General features: G+C 44.9%; 1 protein-coding gene across 2 annotated transcripts in view; it reads right to left on the reverse strand.

Annotated features, from left to right (window-relative positions):
* Positions 1-480: 480 nt before the first annotated feature.
* Positions 481-24061, reverse strand: part of plekhh1 (pleckstrin homology domain containing, family H (with MyTH4 domain) member 1) — a 255781-nt gene continuing 232200 nt past the window's right edge. For both annotated transcript variants that reach the window (XM_073040330.1, XM_073040329.1), the window contains 6 exons: positions 22743-22884; positions 19721-19863; positions 18647-18776; positions 13410-13496; positions 9898-10044; positions 481-5628 (listed from right to left, as the gene is read on the reverse strand). In XM_073040330.1, the coding sequence (XP_072896431.1) occupies positions 5455-5628; positions 9898-10044; positions 13410-13496; positions 18647-18776; positions 19721-19863; positions 22743-22884 (823 nt within the window). In that variant the 3' untranslated portion in view covers positions 481-5454. The remainder of the gene's footprint in view (positions 5629-9897; positions 10045-13409; positions 13497-18646; positions 18777-19720; positions 19864-22742; positions 22885-24061) is intronic.

A 24061-nucleotide genomic window follows, 5' to 3' on the forward strand; every position in this document is an offset into this window, starting at 1 on the left:
ATTTATGTTTTGAAAGGTCAGTGCACCATGTTGGGCTGATCAGTTCCATGTTCTATTAAGATTCTTCAATCAATTACCACCTGCATATTATGATCTCCAGTTTTCTTGAGGAAACTTTTAAGGGCATATTTGCAGTCAAAACCAGCTGCATGCAGCTCAGTGCCTGAGATACCATCTGCTCCTCGAAAATCACTTGACTTCTAAGCACAGGATAAGTACATCCTCTGCATTTTCCCCTGCAGAGAATGGAGGGGTAGGGCCTGTAGCCTGGCAGAAGGGATTAGATATAATAAATTTAATTATTTCAGCACAACATAGTGGGACAAAGGGGCTGTTCCTGCGTTATACAGTTCTAAATTCTTTTGAACAGTTAGATCTATACTTTAGACTTCCGCAACGTTAACTGGCTAAGAGAATGTACAGCTCATGACTTTTGAAGAGTGAAGCAAGCATTCACTGCAGATGATAATAATACTGAAGTATACTTTTGGCAATACTTTATTTTGTCTACCAGTCATGGAGGGAAAGGAGTATGAGAATATTCCAGTACAACCCTCTTTCACATTATGTCAAACTTTAGCCAACTCGTTAAAGTGAAAAAACCTTCACTGTTCACTTCAACAGCTGGAATAAATAAAAGCTACAGTACATCAGGTATAACCACTCAGAGATGGATTTTGCCCCCTTAGGATCAAGTATTCAATTTGTAGCACAAAGTGTGTAGTGTTTATAACCAGGGCGAAGTGACACACTGTCTGTTGTGAGAATTCTGTTCTATCACCAGATTCCATTATCAGCCTTCTCTACTGAATAGTCTGCCTTGACTGTGTGTGCAAGTTTGAAGTGGATGAGTGTTGCAAATTAACCTTGGCTGCAGTGCAGGATTTTACTCGTCAGCTCCAACACTAGACAGGGGAACAGCTGGAAAAAAAGGTTATTAGAACAGTTAGTGGCTACTCGAGTGGTTAGCAGTGGTCCAGTACAAGGTACTAACAATTCAACCGCATGCATTTGTGGACAGGTGTATTTAAAGCAGAGGTTGATAGGTTCTTGATTAGTAAGGGTATCAAAGGTTACAGGGAAGAAGGCAGGAGAAAGGGGTTGGGAGGGGTAATAAATCAGCTACGATGGGACGGCAGAGCAGACTCTATGGGCCCAATAGCTTAATTCTGCTCCTATGGCTTAGGCTTAACATCAGGAGACAACTTGGTGAGATCAAACAATAGGGACTCTGGCTCATTCTAGCAAGGATACATGCCAAGGGGGTACTGAGCAATAGCTTACACCAAGTACCTGACCGTGGCAGATTCTCATTACATTTCTTCTCTGCTATCAACATCACACAACTCAAAGTTAAACTGATGTTTTGGCACATTTTGCATCAGATTCTTCCCAGAATTTCAATCAGCTACAGTACACAAAGTGAACCAAAACCATCAATTGCAACATACACCAGGTGGACATTTCCTCATAGCTATTACCAAGTGCCAATGAGATGGAACAAAACTGTAAAACTACTCTAAACAAAAAAAAACTATGAGTCTGTAGATTCTGCTCAACACTTCCCTTTCTCCCAACCTTAGCAAAAAAATGAGCCGTCACCCATTCACCTTCTGTAGTGTAGCAATTGGCTGCTGATTTCATCCATGTTAACAGTAACTTCCAAATCATCTGAATTTCTTCTTATTTTCTTTATATTTTAATAGTAAATCCTCCTAAACCCAATTCATCCCCAAAGATCAAAAGCTTTGGGTTGGAACATTATCGACTATCTTTGGGAAATGGGAGAGAGTTTGGGTGATTATCCTGCCATCTTTTATATCATACTCACATAAATGTAGTTGTAGTTGGCTCCCAACAGATAAACACACATTCAGGAGAGTCTAATTGACCAGTAAATTGCCAAATTCTTTCAGCAGTTTGTGTTTTTAATCCAGAACACAGCATTTGTAGTCCCTAGTCTCTGCAGGTAAAGTTATTAATGGCCCTATTTGGCATTACATGCGTTGGCAGCTCTGTATTCAGGCTTTGAAGAGGGCAAAAAAGCAATGCCCAAATTTAAACCTATTGCTTTGAAATTGCTCATCTCCCTATTCACACAAGGATATTACTCATTCTGTTCAGAGCAAACTAAAAATATTACTGATGCTAGTTTTAAACCTGCTCCACAATGAGACCAGCAAGGCAGGGCAGGTCAAGTCAGAATGGTGAATTCTTTAGAGAATGGGGCAGGGCTGGTGGGACATTCCTAAGGTCTTGTATAAGACCACAAGCACTTCCCAGCTACCAGCAACCCCACAGCATTTTCACCTGGCTTGGTAATATTCAAAATATGGGTCATTTCTCAGTTCAGATTACAGCTCATCGGTCTGAAATGGTAATTCCCCTCTCTGTGTGTACTGCCTTATTTGCTGAGGACTTTCACTAACACTATGTATTTCACCCAGCTTTAGTCTCACTTGGAGTATAGGTAAATAGTCTGAAGTGTCTCAGTACAGACACTTCTGGAATATTGCATGCAATTCTGTTTGTCCCTCTATAGGAAGGATGTTGAGGGTGCAGAAGAGGTTTACCAAGATACTGTCTGGTTTAGAAGACATGTGCTATCACTGGAGGCTGGATAAACTGGGGTTGTTTTCTCTGGAGCACCGGAGGCTGAGGGAAGATCTGATAGGGGTTTGTAAGATTGAGAGGCGTAGATAGAGTGGACAGGAAGTATGTTTCCCAGGATTGAAGCGTCTAATACCAGAGGGCATGCATTGAAGGTGAGAGGGGATAGGTTCAAGACAGATATGAGGGTTAAGTTTTGTACTCAGAGAATCGTGGATGCCTGGGATGGTGGTAGAGGCAAATACATTAGAGGCTTTTAAGACATGTTTGGACAGGCACATGGATGTTGGAAGGATAGGGACATGGAGTCGGTAGGAGGGATTAGTACCTGTGTATTTTTGATTTGCTTTTTTCCTGGTTTGGCACAACATTGTGGGCTGAATGGCCTGTTCCTGTGCTGTACTCTTCTACGTTCTGAATGATTACAATGCTGGCCAAATTGTTACTTCAGCGGCAAGAACTTGACTCAGATACATAGGGAAGTTATGGGAAGCAATGATACATTGGTGTATTGGTGAGTGCTGATGGTAGAAAGAGTATTGTGTCCTGAGAGTGGACCCGCAGTGACTGTTAGGCTGGTTGGAGACGATTTTCTAAGGTGCCAGTCACTGTTGGTTGTTGGAAGCATCTGGCTGACTGCGTGTACCCATATTCTTTACTGGGAGGTCACTGACAGGTTAGATTTTCCCTACTTTACAAAGGCCTTGGTTTGGGACTTCCTGATGCTGTGAAAGGTAGTGAATTTGGAAATTTTTCTTTCTTGGCATTTTACACAGCCCTCAGAACACTATTTTCTAATGATATGCATCAATGTGGAACTACAACTAAAGCACTGACAAGACCCAAAAACATCCGTCCAAACAGGACTTTTGACATCAGGATGCCTCAGTGCACTTTACAGCCAAAACACTTTTCAAGTGCAGTGACTAGGTTCAAGATGAAACTCAGCAGTCAACTTGTGTACAATGAGATCGCACAAACGACACTGTGATAAATGTCTTTCAGAGATGCTGGGTGATGACATTGGTCAGGGTATTGATTAGTTCCACATTCATCTAAGAGTGCAGATGGGACTGTACATTAACTTCTCACCTCAGAGTGCGGCACTGCTTTTGTACCACACAGGAGTGTGACTCAAAATGCAAGATGTTAACAGTGTTAAAGAATGAGTCATGGTTACTGAGATAGCAGCTCAGAAGTCAGAATTTAAAACTGCATCAGAGTAGTAGGATGTGAGAGCTGGGTCTGGTAATGAACACTGGCCACTTGAACAGGGAAGAAATGGTTCAGTAAGGGCGTTTTATTAAGGACACTTGGCTCTCACTGTCCTTGAGGTAGTCACTCATAAACAAAAATCCTCCACAAGCGAGCACACCTCTCTCCTACTCTCTGCAGGCAGGGGTTAGGCATATGGTGCAGCCGTGCAAACGTGAAGAACTAGAATGTTTCTATAATCATCTCCCTTGCACTTGCATCAAGGGACAATGACTGTCTGTGAACCAGTGGGCGCTTTGGGTGGGCAGGAAGGATAAACACTTTGAAGAAACAAAAGATTAGTCCAGTACCAGCCTCTTCCAGTTGGCAGTTGAATCAAGTGCACTGGAAAGGTGAAGCTTCAGCTATAGTCACGATTTGTTTTGATAAACAATCCCTCCACAATAATCCTACATAACTTCACTCAACCACGAACATATGCATCTGCTTTACACTGTGTTCAGATAACTCACTGCTGGGCACTAGCAGCTGCTGTGTTCAGTGGTGACTTTGTCCCTCCAGTGACAACGAGGACAAAAATTGGGTAGCTTAAGCGCTTCACAGTCCATCCCAGAAACCCGTTCCAGTTATTAAATGGAATGGAGACATTGACTGAAGGAGTCGGCTGTTGATTACCCACAGCCGGACTGTGCAATGGTGCTCGTGTTCTGCTGCTGGCACCCTCCTTACTTAGAGGGTCACTCCAGTGTCTTTTGTACCTCAGTGGCACGCGTTCAAGAGGTATGTGCTCATTGTATCAGGCACTGCTGTGGGGGCGAGGGGCGAGGGGCTCTGATGAGGGATCGGTTGGTTATTCCAGAGACCTTACAAGACAGCCTCTTGAGCAATGGCCTGAAATAGCATGAGCCGCTGAACAGTCCACTCTCTCCATGATTAGGAAGTGACCTGTGGCATTGCCATCAATCCCAATGGTAAAGGCTGAAGGGGAGGGAACACTGAGCAGCTTCTGCAGGTCTTAGGACCACTTCCAAGAACCATGCTGGTGCTCTGTTGATGGGGTTCCATGATGTTACTGGGTTTCCTGGCACAGCAGGGCCTTTTATCATCCACAGGTATCCAGTTCCCGCTGGAACTTTCATAGTCTCTGACTCAGAAATAACTTAGCAGCAACATAATGTGCATTGTACCTTTGCCCTTGGCATTCCAACCCATTGTAATTGGGGGATCTTTGGATGGGGTTTGGAATAAATGTAAGGGGTCAGAATGAGCCCTTGAGAAAGGTTCTTCCTGATATAAAGAACCCTTTCCAAAAGGGGACACCTCCCCCCATGGATAGTATCCAGTTGAACGGCCACAAACATTCCAGTTTGTTGCATGTGGTCCAGCCTCAGCATTAATGTCCCCAAGGAGCCCAAAACTTGCCACCAGTATGAACCCAACTGATAACAATGGGCTGTGAGGTGGTATGTGAATCGTCAGTAGATAAACAAAGTCTAAGCACTAATCGAGCACATAAATACACACAACTGCAACAAAGTCCAGACACAAGTGTGAACTGTGCACCATTTGAATTGTCCAACTGGTTTGTCCTCTGACAGCTCCACGCCATTCAGCTCTGGCCAGAGAGTCTCAGAGCAGGGTAGGACCTTGCGTAGTCCGCGTCATGCTTGGGAAGTGTTTGCTGTCTATCTCCCACAGTTTCTTGCTGGAGAGGCTTGTGGGTGGCGAGCTGGACGAGATGGCCAGCGGATTACAGCTGCTGTGGTTGATGTAGCTGGCCAGGATCAGTGTCAACTCCAGGATCTGAAAACACATTCAGAAGTTGAAAGTTAATAAAGAACTTCTTGTGTAATGAGACTTTAATTTCCTGCCTGTCATGTTGGGGTTTCTTGAGTGATTGTCAATGTATGATGGCAATGCCATATTAATTTAATCCAGGTAATTACCAGGCCAATTCCACATCCCCATCTTTGCTCCTTGCCCCTTGACAGACATCATACAAATGATGTCTATCTAGAATGATTTCAATCATTCTAATAGTTATAATTTCCACCCTGTGTGATTATAAAATACTTTTTTTCAGCTTTTAGTGCAGAACAGCCCACTTCTAATTTTGACATTCAGCCCCTTTTTAAGCAATTTCCCTGTACAAGATAATTCCTTTACGTGGTCCTCTGGTAGATCAGGATAGTAATCTATTCATGGAGCGAAAAAAGATGGGGGAGATCTTAAATGCATTTTTGTATCTATATTTACTCAGGAGACAGACACAGAGTCTGTAGAAATGAGTTAAGACAGCAGTGAGGTCATGGACCCTATACAGATTACAGGAGGAGGTGTTTGCTGTCTTGAGGCAAGTTAGGGTGGATAAATCCCCAGGGCTAGATGAGGTGTTCCCTCGGACCCTGTGGGAGGCAAATACAGAAATTGCAGGGGGCCTAGAAGAAAAATTTTAATTATTGTTAGTGACAGGTGAGGTACCGGAGGATTGGAGGATGGCTAATGTTGTTCCGCTGTTTAAGAAAGGCTCTAAAAATAAACCAGGAAATTATAGGCCGGTAAGCCTGGCATCAGGAGTGGGAAAATTACTGGAAGGTACTTTAAGGGATTGGATATGTGAGTATCTGGATAGACATGGACTGATTAGGGATAGTCAGCATGGCTTCGTGTGTGGTAGGTTGTATTGAGTTTTTTGCGGAAGTTACCAGGAAAGTTGATGAAGGCAAGGCAGTGGATGTTGTCTCTGGATTTTAGCAAGGCATTTGACAGGCTCCCGCTTAGGAAGCTGGTCAAGAAGGTTCAGTTGCTCAGCATTCAGGATGAGGTAGTGAATTGGATTAGACATTGGCTTTATGGGAGAAGCTGGAGAGTCGTAGCAGGGCCTAGTCTCTCTGACTAGGCCTGTGACAAGTGGAGTACTACAGGGATCAGTGCTGGGTCCATTGTTGTTTTTCATCTATATCAGTGATCTGGATGATAATGTGGTAAACTGGATCAGCATATTTGTGAATAACACCAAGATTGGGGGTGTAGCAGACAGTGAGCTAGACTATCAGAGCTTGCAGCGGGATCTGGACCAGCTCAAAAAATGGGCTGAAAAGTGGCAGATGGAATTTAATGCAGAAAAGTGCGAAGTGTTGCACTTCCATAGGACTGACCAGGGTAGATCTTACAGAGTGAACGGTAGGGTACTGAGGGGTGTGGTAGAACAAAGGGATCTGGGAATACAGACACATTGAAACTAGCATCACAAGTGGATAGGGTCATAAAGAGCTTATGGCACTTCGGCCTTCATAAAACAAAACAGTGAGTACAGGAGATGGGAGGTTATGTTGTGGTGGTATAAGATGTAGGTGAAGCCTAATTTGGAGTATTGTGTGCAGTTTTGTAAGTAAGATTGAAAGAATACAGGGAAAATTTACAAGGATGTTGCTGGGACTGGAGGAGCTGAGCTATAAGGAAAGATTGAAGAGGTTAGGACTTTATTCCCTGAAATGGAGAAGACTGAGGGAGGGTTGATAGAGGCGTACAAACTTTTCAGGGGGATAGACAGGGTAAAAGCAAGCAGGCTTTTCCCGCTGAGGTTCGATGGGACGACAAGAGGTCAGGGGTTAAGGGGGAAAGGTGAAACATTTAAGGGGAACATGAGGGGAAACTTCTTCATTCAGATGGCAGTGAGAGTGTGGAACGAGCTGCCAGCACAAGTGCTGCATGCAAGCTTGACTTCAATGTTTAAGAGAAGTTTGGATAGGTACATGAATGGCAGGGGTATGGAGGGCTGTGGTCCTGGAGCAGATCTTTGGGTCTAGGCTGTTTAAATGGTTCAGCACAGACTAGATGGGCCAAAGGGCCTGTTTCTGTGGTACTTTTCTATGACTAGGAAATGCTTCAGACATTGTTCATGCTATGCATAAATCTTATATGCTAATGAATAAAACTCAAAGCTATCAGATTAACAGTGGTATCTTTTTCCCATGGTCAAAATGCCTTATTCTAAAGCTGAGAGGGGTCAAGTTCAAAGCAGATGTGTGAGCACGGTTTTATTTTAAACACACAGTGGTGGGTAATGGAATGCGGAACATAAAACAGTATAGTGCAGGAACAGGCCATTAGATTTTGCTGCACCATTGACCGCTGTGAACCTGTGCTATCTCTAACCCATTTACTGATGTGGAGTTGAGAAGAAAATATCTCATTGAACAACATTGGCCAGGTTTATGTCTGAGTAAACCAGGCACAGGAAGTAGTCAGTAACTAAAACATACTTGGGCTGAATTCTCCCACTCTGTCCTCTCCATCAGTTTGGAAACAGAAATAATAACTTCACAGCACTTGTTCCCCACCCTCCAGAGCCTGGGATCCCTGGAATTACTCGGCAAGGACCCCTGGAATTACTCGGCAAGGACAACAATTAAGGAAAGAGGAGTGGGCTAGGATTGTCAAGATAGTTGCAGACAGTCGTGCTCAAAAATACGAGCCTGGAATCCCCATTTATCACAATGACAGTTCACTGAAATGCTTTCAGCATTGCAATTGGGAAACTTTAGCCATTATGCTTAAATGACTGACAACAGCAGAGTTTACCCGCCCAAACCAAAACTAGGATTAATTCCAGTTCTGAGGAACCCAGAGGCTGTTCATTCTAAGAGGGGCCCGGGGGCTGTCCGTTCTAAGAGGGGCCCGGGGGCTGTCCATTCTAAGAGGGGCCCGGGGGCTGTCCGTTCTAAGAGGGGCCCGGGGGCTGTCCGTTCTAAGAGGGGCCCGGGGACTGTCCGTTCTAAGAAGGGCCCGGGGGCTGTCCGTTCTAAGAGGGGCCCGGGGGCTGTCCGTTCTAAGAGGGGCCCGGGGGCTGTCCGTTCTAAGAGGGGCCCGGGGACTGTCCGTTCTAAGAAGGGCCCGGGGGCTGTCCATTCTAAGAGGGGCCCGGGGGCTGTCCATTCTAAGAGGGGCCCGGGGGCTGTCCGTTCTAAGAGGGGCCCGGGGGCTGTCCATTCTAAGAGGGGCCCGGGGGCTGTCCGTTCTAAGAGGGGCCCGGGGGCTGTCCATTCTAAGAGGGGCCCGGGGGCTGTCCGTTCTAAGAAGGGCCTGGGGGCTGTCCATTCTAAGAGGTGGCTCACATGCTAGGTTGTTAAAATGCCACCATTAGGGAGGTAAAGGGAACCTATAACAGTGTTTGTAATTAGTGATCAACACCTTTCTGAAATTTGTAATGTAGCAGGTTTCAGATAGAATCAGAATTAGAATATTATTGCTGTCTCACATGATGTGAAATTTGTTGTCTTGTGGCAGCAATAGATTTGCAAATTCATAAAATGGCTATAAGTTGCAAAGAGCGCTGAAAAAAGGAATATTGAAGAAGTGTTCATGGACTTTTCAGAAATCTGATGGCAGAGGGGAGGAAGCTGTTTCTGAATCACTGAGTGTAGGTTTCAGGCTCCTGTAACTCCTCCATCTCCTCCTTCATAGTAGTGATGAAAAGAGAGCACCTCTTGGATGGTGAGGGTCCGTAATGATGGGCATTGCCTTCTTGAGGCACCATTGCTGGGGAGGGTTATGCCCGTGATGGAGCTGGCTGAGTCTACAATCTCTGGAGCTTTTCTGGTCCTGTCCATGCCAGACAGTGATGTACATCTGTAGAAATTTGCAAGTGCCTTTTGTGACATACCAAATCTCCTCAAACTCCTAATGAAATATAGTGCTGACATGCCCACTTCATAATTGCATCAATGCATTGGGTCCAGGATCGATCTTCAGAGATGTTGACACCCAGTATTTATTCAACACAGGGACACGGAGAGATATAGACATGGAGCAGGCAGGTGGGATTGGTTTGGATTGGGATTTTGGTCGGCTGAGCCAGCATTTAATTGCCTGTTCCTAAATGCCTTTGAGAAGGTGGTGGAGAACTGGGTTCTTGAACTGCTGTTCTGGTGGGGGAATACCAGCACAAAGTATTGCAAAGCTATGCAAAAAGCCAGCACAGGGCACAATGGGCTGAATATCTCCTCTGCCAATCCACCCCGGAGAGTTGCTGCGATTCAACAGCAGATGGAACAATCCAAAACTGCTTACCTTCGACTTTGCCATGGCAAACACTAGCTTTTCTACAGTGGTCTTTGCTGTGTTCTCATCCTTGGGTTTGCTGAGTACGATCATAAAGTCATCGCGATATCCTCCAAAAGTCACGATGGACAGGTAGGGGCAACTTAACACCAGATGCTGAAAGCAATACAAAATAAACTTCCTGTCAGAAATGACAAAACCCCTGCATACCAGATGTTCCTTGGCAATAGGTATTTAAAGTCACCCTCTTAACAACACATAGGCTCCCAATTCATTAGACCATAAGACATCGGAGCAGAATTAGGCCACTAGGTCCTGTAACCTTTGACAGCCTGAACAAACAAGAAACTACCAACTACCACTTTAAATACATTTTGTGACTTGACCTCCACAATCGCCCGTGACAATGAATTCCACACATTCATCAATTTCTGGCTAAAGAAATTCCTTCTCAGCATGTTCGAAATGGGCGTCGCTTTACTCTGAGGCTGTGGTGGTCTGAGACACACCCACTATAGGAAACATCCGCCTTTCAATATTTGATAGATTTCAATGAGATCCCTGCTCATTCTTCTATACTCCAGTGAGTATAGGACCACAGCCATCAAAGGCTTCTCGTACATTAACCCTTCCAATCCTGGAATCATTCTCGGGAACTCCCTCTGAACCCTCTCCAATGCCAGCACATCTTTTCTTAGATAAGGGGCCCAAAACTGGTCAGACCAATGCATGCCTTAGTATCACACCCCTGCTCTTATACTTTAGTCTTCTTGAAATGAATGCTAACATTGCATTTGCCTTCCTCACCACAGACTCAACCTGCAAGTTAACCATTAGGGAATCCTGCATTAGGACTCAAAATCCCTTTGCACCTCTGATTTTGAATTTTCTCCCTGTGTAGAAAATAGTCTCTGCCTTTATTCCTTCTATCAAAGTGCATGACCGTACACTTCCCGATACAATATTACATCCGCCACTTTTTGCCCATTATTTTAACCATGCCAAGTCTTTCTGCAGACTCTCTGCATCCTCAGTACTACTCGCCTCTCCACCTACCTTTGTATTGCTTGCAAACTTGGCCACAAAGCCATCAATTCTATCATCTGAATTGTTCACATATAATGTGAAAAGAAGCGCTCCCAATACAGCGCCCTGCGGAGCACCACTTGTCACTGGCAGTAAACCAGAAGGCTCCCTTTATTTCAACTCTTTGCCTGCTGCCAATCAGCCAATCTTTCGTCCATGCTAGAATCTTTCCCGTAATACCATGGGCTCTCATCTTGTTAAACAGCCTCATGTGTGGCACCTTGTCAAAGGCCTTCTGAAAATCCAAGTAAACAACATCCACCGATTCTCCTTTGTCTATCCTGCTTGTTATTTCCTCAAAGAATTCCAACAGATTCGTCGGGTAGTATTTCCTCTTAAGGAAACCATGCTGACTTTGGCCTACTTTATCACGTGCCTCTGACTACCCCAAAACCTCATCCTTACTAATGAACTCTAACATTTTCCCTCCCTTCGTAAAGAGTGGAGTGACATTTGCAACTTTCTAGTCCTCTGGTACCACTTCAGAATCTAGTGATTCTTGAAAGATCATTACTAAAGCCTTCAGAATCTCTTCAGCCACTTCTTTCATAACCCTGGGGTGTAGACACCTTCAGACCTTTCAGCTTCCCAAGCATCTTCTCCTTAGTAATAGCAAATGACACTCACTTCTGCTCTCCGACACTTTCAAATTTCTGGCATACTGCTAGTGTCTTCCACAGTGAAAACTGACAAAATATTTATTAGGTTTGTCTGCCATTTCTTTGTCCCCCATTACTACCTCTTCAGTGTCATTTTGCAGCAATCTGATATCCATTTTTGCCTCTCTTTTACTCTTTATATATCTGAGAAGCCTCTTGTATCCTCTGATATCATCGGCCAGCTTACCTTCATATTTCACTTTTCTTCTTAGTTTCTTCAGCTGCTGTCTGTTGGTTTTTAAAAGCCTCCCAATCCTCAAACTTCCTACTAATTTTTGCCACAATATATGTCCTCTATTTTGCTTCTATGCTGTCTTTGTCTTCCCTTGTCAGCCATGGTTGCCTCATCCTCCCTTTAGAATATGTCTTCATCTTTGGGATGTATCTAATCTGCACCTTCAAAATTGCCCCCAGAAATTTCAGTTACAGCTGTTCTGTTGTCATCCCTGCCAGTGTCCCCTTCCAATCAACTTCGGCTAGCTCCTCTCTCATCCCTCTGCAATTCCCTTTACCCCACTGGAATACCGATATACCTGACTTTAGTTGCTCCCTCTCAAACAGCAGGGTGATTTCTATCATATTATGATTACTGCTTCCCAAGGGTTCCTTTACCTTGAGTTCCCTAATCAGATCTGGTGCATTACCAGAATTACCTTTTCCCCTAGTGGGCTCAACCAGAAACTGCTCTAAAAAGTAATCTTGTAGGCATTCTACAAATTCACTGTCTTGGGATCCAGCACCAATCTGAATTTCCCAGTTTTTATGCATATTGAAATCCCCCATGACTATCATAAAATAGTCCTTATTACATGCCTTTTCTATTTACCATTGAAATGCATATACCACATCCAGGTTACTGTTCAGCGGTGGAGGGGGGGGGTGCTGTATATAATTTCCATCAGAGTTGTTTTACCCTTGCAGTTTCTTAACTCTACCCACATGGAATTTACATTACCTTCTCCTTTCTGTAGATAGTGTCTGAACTCAGGAATGGGATTGGGATGGAGGGAGGGAGTAATCAGAAGTCAATGCATCATACCCTAATGCAGGCTGCTTTGCTAGAACACTTGCCTGATCTGTTTTCAATGAGATGAACCAGACCTAGAGAAGATATGAACAAGCCCTATAGCAAATTATAAGCCATAGACAGTTATTGTCTAGTGCAAGCTGTCTCCACATTAGTAATGAGTGTTCTGACAGAGAATTAACCACTGTACCTAGAAGGAACAGTTGTAACTTCTAGCAATTGTTAGAGAAAATATCTGTCTGGGTCCCATTTGGGCCTCTTTGTCAAGGCTGCAGAGCACCAATGCAGAAAGCAGAGGAAATTTGGGACGTAAAGTTTGAATACCTGTGGGAGATCTGAGCAGATCTATTGTGGATAGTCACAAAAAAATGCTGGAGGAACTCAGCAAGTCAGGCAGCATCTATGGAGACAAGTAAACAGTTGACGTTTTGGGCTGAGACCCTTCATCAGGGCTGTCCAGGGCAAGCTACCCCTGTATTAGTAATGGGAGTTCTGACAGAATCAATCACTACTCCTGGAAGTAGCAGTCAAACCTATAGTAAAACAGAAATTATCTTTCTAGATTATATTTGGACCTCTTCACCACAGCTGCAAAGTACCAAAGCGGAAAGAAAAGGAAAACTGGAGCCCTGATGAAGGGTCTCAGCCTGAAATGTCGACTGTCCATAGATGCTGCCTGACCTGCTCCCCCAGCAGTTTGTGCATTGTCCAGCATTTGCAGAAACTCCCTACAGTGGTGGGACACATACCATTGTACTGCTTTCCAGTATGTTCATTCCATCTTCATTAACAGCCAACCAAACAGGCTTCTCTTCAAGTGGTGAAGGTGCAATTGGCTGGAGGGGAAAATACACAACAGTGATTGTCAAGAGTTTTATATTCACAAATGGTCAAACAGCCTTGATTGACAAGAGTGGAGAGTTACAGGGAGCAACTGTGGGAAGCACAATTTCATTCTGTTGTTAGGATACACTATAAAATGTTTGGTACAGATTGTATCAGTAAGCTCGTTATACAAGATATCAGTTTTTGCTGGCACTTCTGAGCAAAAAGTGACAGGGATTCATTTCAATGGAACTTCTATACATTATTTCTTCTCTGTTTATATCCATTACCTCTGGAAAAGTGAGGCAATGGGAAACAACAGAGAATAAAGTCAATAAGATTAGAATCATCGTTACTCTGATAAAACTATTGCCACTATTTTGGCAGAGTTATCACTGCAGCAGTCTGAAGTGGAAGTTGTGGACAACCCTTATGGCCAGGTCTCACAACTGGATGAGCTGTTGTTTCTGGCTATGATACTAAAGGGAGGATGTCACAGGCTTGATGATGGTACAGAGACACACTGTAACTATACCAGCAGTGGCAAGCTGGAGAGCCTGGAATCAATCGATTGGAGGCAACTGGCAAAAGAAACCAGGTGCAATTATTTGGGGACTTTGGCCTCACAGCCAAAGCAGCCAGAGTTCGATCCTGAAAGCTGATGGTAGAGTGGACAAGGTGTCTATGGATATAACAGGATCCAGATCAACAGAGACAACGAGCAAGAGAAGAGCAGATGGACTAGTGGGAAGTTAAATCAGGCCAAAACATTCACACTGAATGACGAGACCTGAGGGAATGTTACTGAACAGCAAAATCTTGGGGTGCAAATACAGAATTGCCTGAAACTGGCCTCACAGGTAAACAGGATGGTGATACGCTGCTTGCATCGGCCAGGGAGGTTGAGCACAGCAGTTTGGACCTCCTGTGACAGTGGTTCGGCCATACGTGGAATACTGTGTGTAGTCCTGGTCCCCGTGCTTTTGGAAGGCTGTGATTAAATTGGAGAGGGGTAGAAAAGATTCACACAGATGTTGCCTGGATTGAGGGCCTTGAGTTAGAATGACAGGATGAATAGGCTGGGTCTGGTTTTCTCCCCCTGAGAGTAGGAGGCTGACAGGTGACCTTGGAGAGGTTTATGAAATAAAATCACAGCCCTTTTTCCAGGAAAGGGGAGTCTAAAACTAGAGAGCATTGGTTTAGGATTTACAGGGGCAGGTTTACTTGAGGAAGATGGTGGGTATATCTCCACCTCTGCCAGGTGGGTACAAAGGACATTTGGACTGGTACATAGAAAGGAAAGGTTTAGAGGGATCTGAGGCAAACACAGGCAACTGGGATTGACACAGATAGATAGGTGTCCTGGTAGGCATGGAAAAGTCGGGCCAAAAGTCCTGTTTTTGTCTGTGACACTCGGCCTCTAAAATGGACTGCTTCAAAGTAAATTGGAAAAGTATTAATATTTTTATTTTTCGTCTCTTACTGTGAGTCTGTGTCGACTTTCAGAGTAGCTGCACTCCCCCACTTACTCACTGGCATTCTCATGAACGTGCCCTGATTCTCCTGCCACTCACCCACACCAGGGGCAAACCACAGCAGCAAGCTAACCAAACAACCCACAAGGCTCTGGGACGTGGGAGGACACCGAAGCACCTGGGAAAGCCACACGCTCACAGGGAGAACGTGCAAACTCCACACAGACAGTCAGGAAGGCCAGAATTGAAACTGGTCAGCTGAAGGTCCAAAGCAACAGCTGTGCTGACAGAAATGGTTTAGAAAAAAGCACTCGGTCTTGCTTCCTGCACTCTCACCCCAAAGCTTAACAGGAATACTTCTAAAGCTGACTGCTTGGAGCAATGGCACGACTCAATACCAGAACCTATAGAGATGAGAACACAGGTCGTCTCATTGCACACATTCAGGAGATCAGAGCATCAGAAGCCGAGCGAGGGCCAGGGTCACTGCAGGGCAACACACACAGCATCAACAAGTCTGGGAGGGGTGGGGGGGGGGGGGATATCAGAAAATAATTAACAGGCTTGAGCTTAAGCTGGTTTCAGGGCTAGGAGTCAAAGGGAAAATAGCAACGACAAGGCAAAATTCAGCCTCAGAATTACATTTACAAGCTGGTTGCATTGATGTGAGCCAACTTCCTATTCATAAAGTGCAGGAAGCTCCTCTAAATGTATCAAGAAATATCCCAGGAACTTTAGCACAGAAATATACACTCAAACAGGGGAATAGGAGCAGAAGCAAGCTACTTGGCCCCTCAATCCTGCTTCACCATTCAATAAGATCTAGGCCAGGGGTTCCCGACATTTTTGTGCCACAGACGCTAACCATTACCGGAGGGGTCCCCGTCTCCTGATCTCGGCTGATCTGATTGTGACCTCAGTTCCACACCCCGCCCAGACCCAATCACTTTTCACCCGCTTGCTTCTCAGGATTCTGTCTCTGCCGTAAAAACAATCAAAGAAAGTTGTGGAAGAGTGTTGAGGCTGTCTGAGAGAAACAAAAATTTCAACACATTAAGCAGGATACCCTTGTTACTATACAGTGACTGTACTTCTAGATTATTCGACAAGGGTAAACATCCTCTCCAATTTGAAGACTTCTCATTTAATATCTTTAGTTAATGTCTCTCCCTCACTCTTTGGAACTCCAGTGGACACATGCGATGCCTCACTTGACCAACTTTTCCTCTTACGATAACGCACCTATTCCAGATGTCAGTCTAATTATGTCAGAGAGGAACTCAAATGTTGAGGTAGATGACTAAAAGGTTGGGTTTACTGGTTACTGTAAAATGCCCCTGGTGTACATGGGTGGGAGGAGAAGTGGGGTGAGTGAGAGAACAGGACTGATGGAAAATGTGTCAAGTACCACCACAGACTTGATGGGCTGAAAGGTCTCCTTCGCCATTCTAAAGAAGTACAAAAAAGCTTAGCCGAAGGAGTTGTGTTTTGTGATGAAGACAGAGTTTTAAAAGGGGAATTGTGCAGCTTAAGAGCAAAACACTGAGGGGCAATGTGGCAGGACTTGCTGAAGTTAGAAATGGTGATGCATGCAAGGTGGGAACTGGACCACAGACCATTGAAAGTTGTACAGACATTTCCTGTGTTACTCAAGACACCTATTCCCAAGAACTGAACACAAGCTGACTTATCCCTGAATCGGAAAGTTTCTCAGAAAGAGAAAACTACTGCGCGACAGAAATAACGACAGACGTTCACCCGTTTGCAGTCAGACACAAATCATAGGAGAGCCAAAGTGGCACCAGAGGCAACAAAATTCTATCAGGACATTTCTTCTTAATCAAGCCCCAGTTTCGAGGCTTGGGTGTTTGCCTGTACAGACATTTTCATCATAAGTTAGTTGGTTTTGAACAATTTTGAACTTTGAAGGCTCTACAACAAAAGAGATGACTGACAGGTTTGTTTTCACAGAGACATTGTTTGCTTGTGCATATCAAGAGTTCAATGGGTGAATCTGTGTACAGTAGAACTTCCATAACTGAGAGAGCCCTTGTAATGATGTTGGATGTTATTGGGATGGGATGGAGGGTTTGAGAAAACCGAGACATTGCTGGTCAGGGAACCTTTACATGCTTAGCTGTAATGTGGGGCCATAAAGATGGCAGAATTTTGTATATAGGTGAGCTCCGTGTAATGGCAGTCAAGTGAAGAAAAATCGGTTTTAAGGGATTTAGAAACATAGAAAACCTACAAACCTACAGCACAATACAGGCCCTTCGGCCCACAAAGTTGTGCCGAACATGTCCCTACCGTAGAAATAACTAGGCTTACCTACAGCGCTCTATTTTTCTAAGTTCCATGTACCTATCCAAAAATCCGCCTCCACCACCGTTGCCGGCCGCCCATTCCACGGACTCACCACTCTCTGAGTAAAAAACTTACCCGACATCTCCTCTGTACCTACTCCCCAGCACCTTAAACCCATGTCCTCTTGTGGCAACCATGTCAGCCTCTTGACTATCCACACGATCAATGCCTCTCATCATCTTGTACACCTCTATCAGGTCACCTCCCATCCTCCGTCGCTCCAAGGAGAAAAGGCCGAGTTCACTCAACCTATTCTCATAATGCATGCTCCCCAATCCAGGCAACATCCTTGTGAATCTCCTCTGCACCCTTTCTATGGTTTCCACATCCTTCCTGTAGTGAGGCAACCAGAACTGAGCACAGTACTCCAAGTGGTGTCCGACCAGAGTCCTATATAGCTGCAACATTACCTCTCGGCTCCTAAATTCAATTCCATTATTGATGAAGGCCAATACACCGTATGCCTTCTTAACCACAGAGTCAACCTGCGCAGCTGCTTTGAGCGTCCTATGGACTCAGACCCCAAGATCCCTCTGATCCTCCACACTGCCAAGAGTCTTGCCATTAATACTATATTCTGCCATCATATTTGACCTCCCAAAATGAACCACTTCACACTGTAAAGTGCTACTCCAAAAATTCTGGGATACAGAAAAAAAATTCACTCTTACGAAATGCATGTGATATACCAATAAACAGTGTTTATTTCTTAACTTGCATTTCTTGATGTGTGCACAGATGACACTGCTTTGCATGAGAGAAAGTATTTATTCAGACTGTTTTCTAAGAAAGCAACCCGACTCAGAAATGCCAGGGTCATCTCTACACACGCCTGCAGAAACTGTTAAGTGTGAGGTAGGCTGGGAGGAAATAAACACATCAGTAACTGTGTCAGTACAGGATGGGTGAGATGAGTGTTTCAGGTAACTACTGCCTTGGCATTAACCATATAACAATCACAGCACGGAAACAGGCCATTCCGGCCCTCCTAGTCCGTGCCGAACTCTTAATCTCACCTAGTCCCACCTACCCGCACTCAGCCCATAACCCTCCACTCCTTTCCTGCCCATATACCTATCCAATTTTACCTTAAATGACACAACTGAACTGGCCTCTACTACTTCTACAGGAAGCTCATTCCACACAGCTATCACTCTCTGAGTAAAGAAATACCCCCTCGCGTTTCCCTTAAACTTTTGCCCCCTAACTCTCAAATCATGTCATCTCGTTTGAATTATCAACAGTCAGGACCTCAACCCACTTTGCCCCATGCCAGGGGTTGCCCCAAGGCTCCTGCTGTAGCAGCTATAATACCTTACCCTAGCAGTGAAGAGTTTTGCTCCAAAGAGCGGCCACTTCCGGCCTACGGTCAGGTAGATGCGCACGCAGTCAGCTCCACTGCAGCCCCCCAGTAATATCCACTTGGTAGCCAGCCTGTCGCACAGTCGCCTTTAGGAAACGAGACATTGTAAAGGAAATCAGTGTAGCAACACTTTAAATAGTTCAGCTGGGGACGGATACAAAAACACACACACACACACACACACACTCACACTCACACTCACACACTCACACTCACACTCACACTCACACTCACACTCACACTCACACACACACACACACACACTCACACTCACACTCACACTCACACTCACACTCACACTCACACACACACACACACACACACACACACACACACACACACACACACACACACACACACACACACACACACACACACACACACACACACACACACACACACACACGGAGCTGGAGTCCCTAAGGCAGTCCAACATTGAGTTCCATGCTGACTGGCAACCCCCGCAATGCCACTGGTGCCAAACTCTATTGGTCTCCAATTGGGGGGAAACTCGAAATAAGCAACACTACACACTGTAAAATTTAAACAGTGAGCTGTTGGCCTCCCCTCTTGCTGTTGCAGGAGTGATATCTCTCTTTCCCTCATTAGTGAGGGAGAGGGCCTGTTGTGATGTCGAGGTGTTGGAATGAACCACTTTTTTGATGGACTATAGATCCTGGCCTTTGGGGGCTTGCTAATGGTTGTGTGGTGGGTGGTTGGGGGGGGCTGATGCTCTTTGCTGGAACAAGTGGTGGGGGGGAAGGGGAAGGGGCGAGTTTATGCTTTGCTGCTGTTCGTCCATGGGAAGGGTGAGGGAGGTGTTGGTCGTGGTTCTAACAATTTTCTGTCATTCGTTCTTTGGGGTATTTTCCTCTCTGTTTCGTGTACGTCTGTGAAGAGTAAGATTTCGGGTTGTATACTGTACACGTTCTCTGACAGCAAGTTGAACCATTGAAATTAAAGTCAGTGAGCCATTTGTGCAGATAATGAGTGATCCATAAAAGGAAGAGGAAGAAGAGGCGAGACTTACTTGAGCTGCTCTGGGGTACAGGCTTGTCTGTAGTGCTTGGGGTAGAACTTCTCCAGAACCTGCTGCAGAAACTGTTGATTCTTGGACTGGGAGCTGCCTCCGGGACTGGAAGGGGCAGGTCGAGCAAGATCTCCACACTCCACCTGCAGGAACCAAACGTCACATCACCCTGAGTGCCCACCACCCCCACACACACCAACAGAAGGCACTGCAGGAACAGCACTTCCCAAAGACCAGACCTTGCAGAACGAAATGACAGCAGGTACCTGGGAACTGTCGTACCTATACATTCCTCTCCGTGTCAAATCAGAAATGTGGCCCCGAACCTTGTTCCTAACCGGTAGAGAATATGCCTGCAGCCTAGGCTGCCGGAAATCCACCCTGCTGGTCTTCCGGGGATGTACACAAGTCAGGGGCAGGTAAGCTGGGGAGAATCTGTATGGACGAGGCCTTAATCAGATCACAGTTGATCTGCCTCTCAGAGCGCCCTGCAATTTTGCTGGCTGGTTTTTGAAGTACAGTAGATTCCAGTTAATTGGGACACATCGGGACATTTTGGCCCAATTAAGCAGCTGCCCCAATTAGCTGTAGTTTCATGGAAATAGTTGAAAAGATATAAAAAAGACAAACTGAGTAACAAATTATGCATCTAAATGAAATACAGAATAAATTAGAACACTACCAATGCTACTACGGTACTATAAAACTGTATTAGTTCCTAATGGTTATCGATCCACATTGTGTTCTTTTGACTGTAAATGAACAAAATCAGCACAGACCCCTAGTGTAGATAATGGACTGTCTCCATACACTGTTTTTGATGATTGTATCCTTGAAATCTTAATTTCATTGTAACATTCAAGATGATTGCCTATACTAGTGGTCGCCAACCAGTCGGCCGCGATCGACCGGTCGATCTTTGAGACTTTCCCAGTAGATCCAGAAAAAAGAATTAAAAAAAATACACAAATACGTTATGCCTGATAAACCTTTTGATGCAAATATGTAGTAACTTCTACTTTGAAAATGGACCACTCGACAACTTCATGCCCAAAAGGAACAACTTTATCTAGGACAGTAAAATGATATTTGCATACAGATGTTTTCACTAATGCGCACTGGGCAGAAAAGGCTGGAAGGAAAACCCCGAAACCCCGGAAACAATCTCTCTCTACAAACAGTTTTCCGTAGCGGGAGTATTGCTATATTACCATTATCCTAATTGGTATTAACTTATCATTATAATGCTCGCATTACAACACTTCTCCCCCTTTAAATTCCAACATTCCCCAAATGTACAAGAAATGGGAAACAAAACTAGTATTGTCATTAGCTTGCGTACCCCTGAAATTTGTACTAGTGTCTCAGTAAGTTTACCAAAACCAGGAAAGTTGAGGAGCTGAAATCGGGGTTGAAGGCCCAGCAAACATGCTGCTCAGAGGACATGGATCAACAGTGTTAAAGGACTTTTCACTCTGAATATTTTTCACAACAGTTTGATGAATCCCTGGATGTAATGCAAACAGCTCAGCTTGTTGTATTTGTCAGAATGACTTTCATGGATTTTACAAAAAAGGACTTCCTCACTCTTTTGTACTTAAAGGAGAGAACAAGAGGTGAGGATATTTACAATGAGTTTTAAAAAAAGTCCGTGAAAATGATGCAAACACGAGGAAATCTGCAGATGCTGGAAATTCAAGCAACACACACAAAATGCTGGTGGAACACAGTAGGCCGGGCAGCATCTATAGGAAGAAGTACAGTCGACGTTTTCGGGCCGAGACCCTTCGTCAGGAGTGACAAAGAAGAGATGGTAACAGATTTGAACTCTTATCAGATAGTAAGAGATTTGAGACTTTCAAATCTCTTACTGTCTGTTCTTTCAGTTAGTCCTGACAAAGGGTCTCGGCCCGAAACGTCGACAGTGCTTCTCCCTATAGATGCTGCCTGGCCTGCTGTGTTCCACCAGCATTTTGTGTGTGTTGCGTGAAAATGACATCCCCATTCATAAACTGGTGGCAATTACTACTGATGGGGCCCCAGGGTGTGTGCGTTGGTTTTTATAGCACTGTGCCGTAATGACCCTGATTTTCCCGACTTCTTGGATTATCACTGTGTGATTCATCAGCAGGCCTTGGCTGGGAAGGTCTTAGACTTTTCTCATATAATGACACTGGCGGTCAAACTGATAAACTTGATTCGAGCAAAAGCGCTTCAGCACGGCTTATTCAAGGCGTTATTGGATGAGCTCGATGCCGCTATGGCCTGTTTGATACGCTAGTTACAGTGTTTTCTTGGTTAAGTTAATTTGAAGGTTTGACAAAAGCATTTTATGTAATTAAAATACAATTAGCCCAAATAAAGGGCCTCAAGTTGGAAGTACAATCTGAGCTGTTTTTTTCCCCCGAAATGATTTAGTCGGTCGATCTTGCCTTTCACTAAGGCCGAGGTAGGGGATCTTGGGCTTAAAAGGGTTGGTGACCACTAGTCTATACCTTCAAATTCTTTGTAGTTCCTAACTTGTTGAAGTAGTGATGTTGTTTCATTTTCACTCCTGGCTGTTTCTGGCATCTCCAAGTCTGAATGCTTGAAACTACAGTGAACAAAACAGTTCTGTATTGTCTTACTGCTTATTTCTAGCTAACTATCAGTCACAAAAATCACTGCTTTTTGAACACAAGCACGCACAACTGGCACTATTTAAAAACTGTTTGCTCCAAACATGGTGTAGTGTCTAACGGCTGCGTAAGTGCACGCAACTGATGCTAGTCAGAAAATGTTCAGCAACAGCCTCCTCTCCCAATGAATTGGCATAGTGTCCCAAATAAATGACTGTTCTTTGTTCTTCAAGTTGTCCCAAATAAGCAGCTTGCCTGATTAACCAATGGCCCAATTAACCAGAATCTGCTGCATTAACATATATTGCAATGAGGTGAACATAATTCAATGTGTCCAATTGTGCTCCTTTAAACGCAGAACTGAGAGCTGCTGCTTCCCAGTTTCATTGGTAACCCTCACTAACCTGTGCCATTAACGCAGCCACCTCCAACGCCAAGTCCTTACTGATAGGGAATCGGCTGTTCACCACCTCTTCATTAAGCTGGTAGGCCAGCAGCAGCCTCTCTCGTTCCGTTTCGCCCTTCGCCTGAGCTCTGAAATACAACCTGCGCAGAGTGACGGGGTCAGTGTGCTCAGTACAACACAGGGGCCATGCACAAGGTCTGTGGAGATGGGCAACTCTAGGAGCACTGGGGGCAAGGCCAGCTTTGCTACTTATCTTTAGAAAGCAATACCAAGACCAGCACATATACTCACCCTTCACTGGTCCCGAGGTGAAGGCGTGGGGAAGGCTCAGCCCGAGTACTGTCAGCTCAACGTTTCTGTTCCTGCACCTACCCCCAAGCTGCCTTGTCTCATCGCGGGGCAGGGAAGGTGCCGGTGTTCTCAAGTAGCAGGTCCGCGTGTCCTGGTGGTGGTGGTCAGTGAGTTGTTGGAGTAAATCCCCTGGAAGCCACGGCACCCTGGTGGTGGCAGAAGGGGCACTGGTACGCGGGCGGCTCTGTGCTGGGCGTGCCGGGCTTCACAGCGCTGCTCTGCCGGGGAGGTGCATCTCACTCCTGACTAGTGCCTTGTCGGTGGTGGGAAGCCTCAGTCACCACAGCACATCGGCTTTCTGACCCGTGCTTGAATTTTTCTTAAAATCCGGTGGTACCCTCACCAAAGACTCTCAGCACCCAGGACATGCCCTCACCTTGTTACTACCACCAGGGAGGATCCCGATTCAGGAGCAGTTTGTTCTCCTCCGCAATCATGTTGTTGAATTGCCCGTGAACACAACCTCATTATTCCTTTACTGCACATTATTTACATACTTCCGTAATTTGTAGTAATTTTATGTCTTTGTAGGGTTTTGCTACGGCAAAACAACAAATTCCACAACCTCCTGCATTAATCCTGCTTTTAATTTCAAGCTCCCTCACAGACCATGGTAAAAGTGGGGGGGTACACTGATGCACTGGCATAAGGTTGCACCTGAAATTAAAGTGGGTCTGGAGCCATTGGGTAACAACAACAGATTTTGTTCCCAGTAAAGACGTCAAGAAACCAGATTTTAAAAAAAACTGTTTGGGGGTTTCATGGTCAGCCTTAGTCTGAATGACCCTTTATTTAAAACTCTGCATTATAAATTACTTTAATTAAAGCTGCCCCGTTACCATGGAAATATTGAAATCTATGTCTCAAAATCAAAGGTCAATTCCCGGTTACTAGACTGGCTGGTCAGTGAGGTGTTTAGGCAGCATCTGTTGGGTGTTTTAATGATGAGGTGTCTTCTGATGGAAG

This window comes from Hemitrygon akajei, chromosome 3 (genome assembly GCF_048418815.1).
Source record: "Hemitrygon akajei chromosome 3, sHemAka1.3, whole genome shotgun sequence".
In the NCBI taxonomy this organism is placed as follows: domain Eukaryota; kingdom Metazoa; phylum Chordata; class Chondrichthyes; order Myliobatiformes; family Dasyatidae; genus Hemitrygon; species Hemitrygon akajei.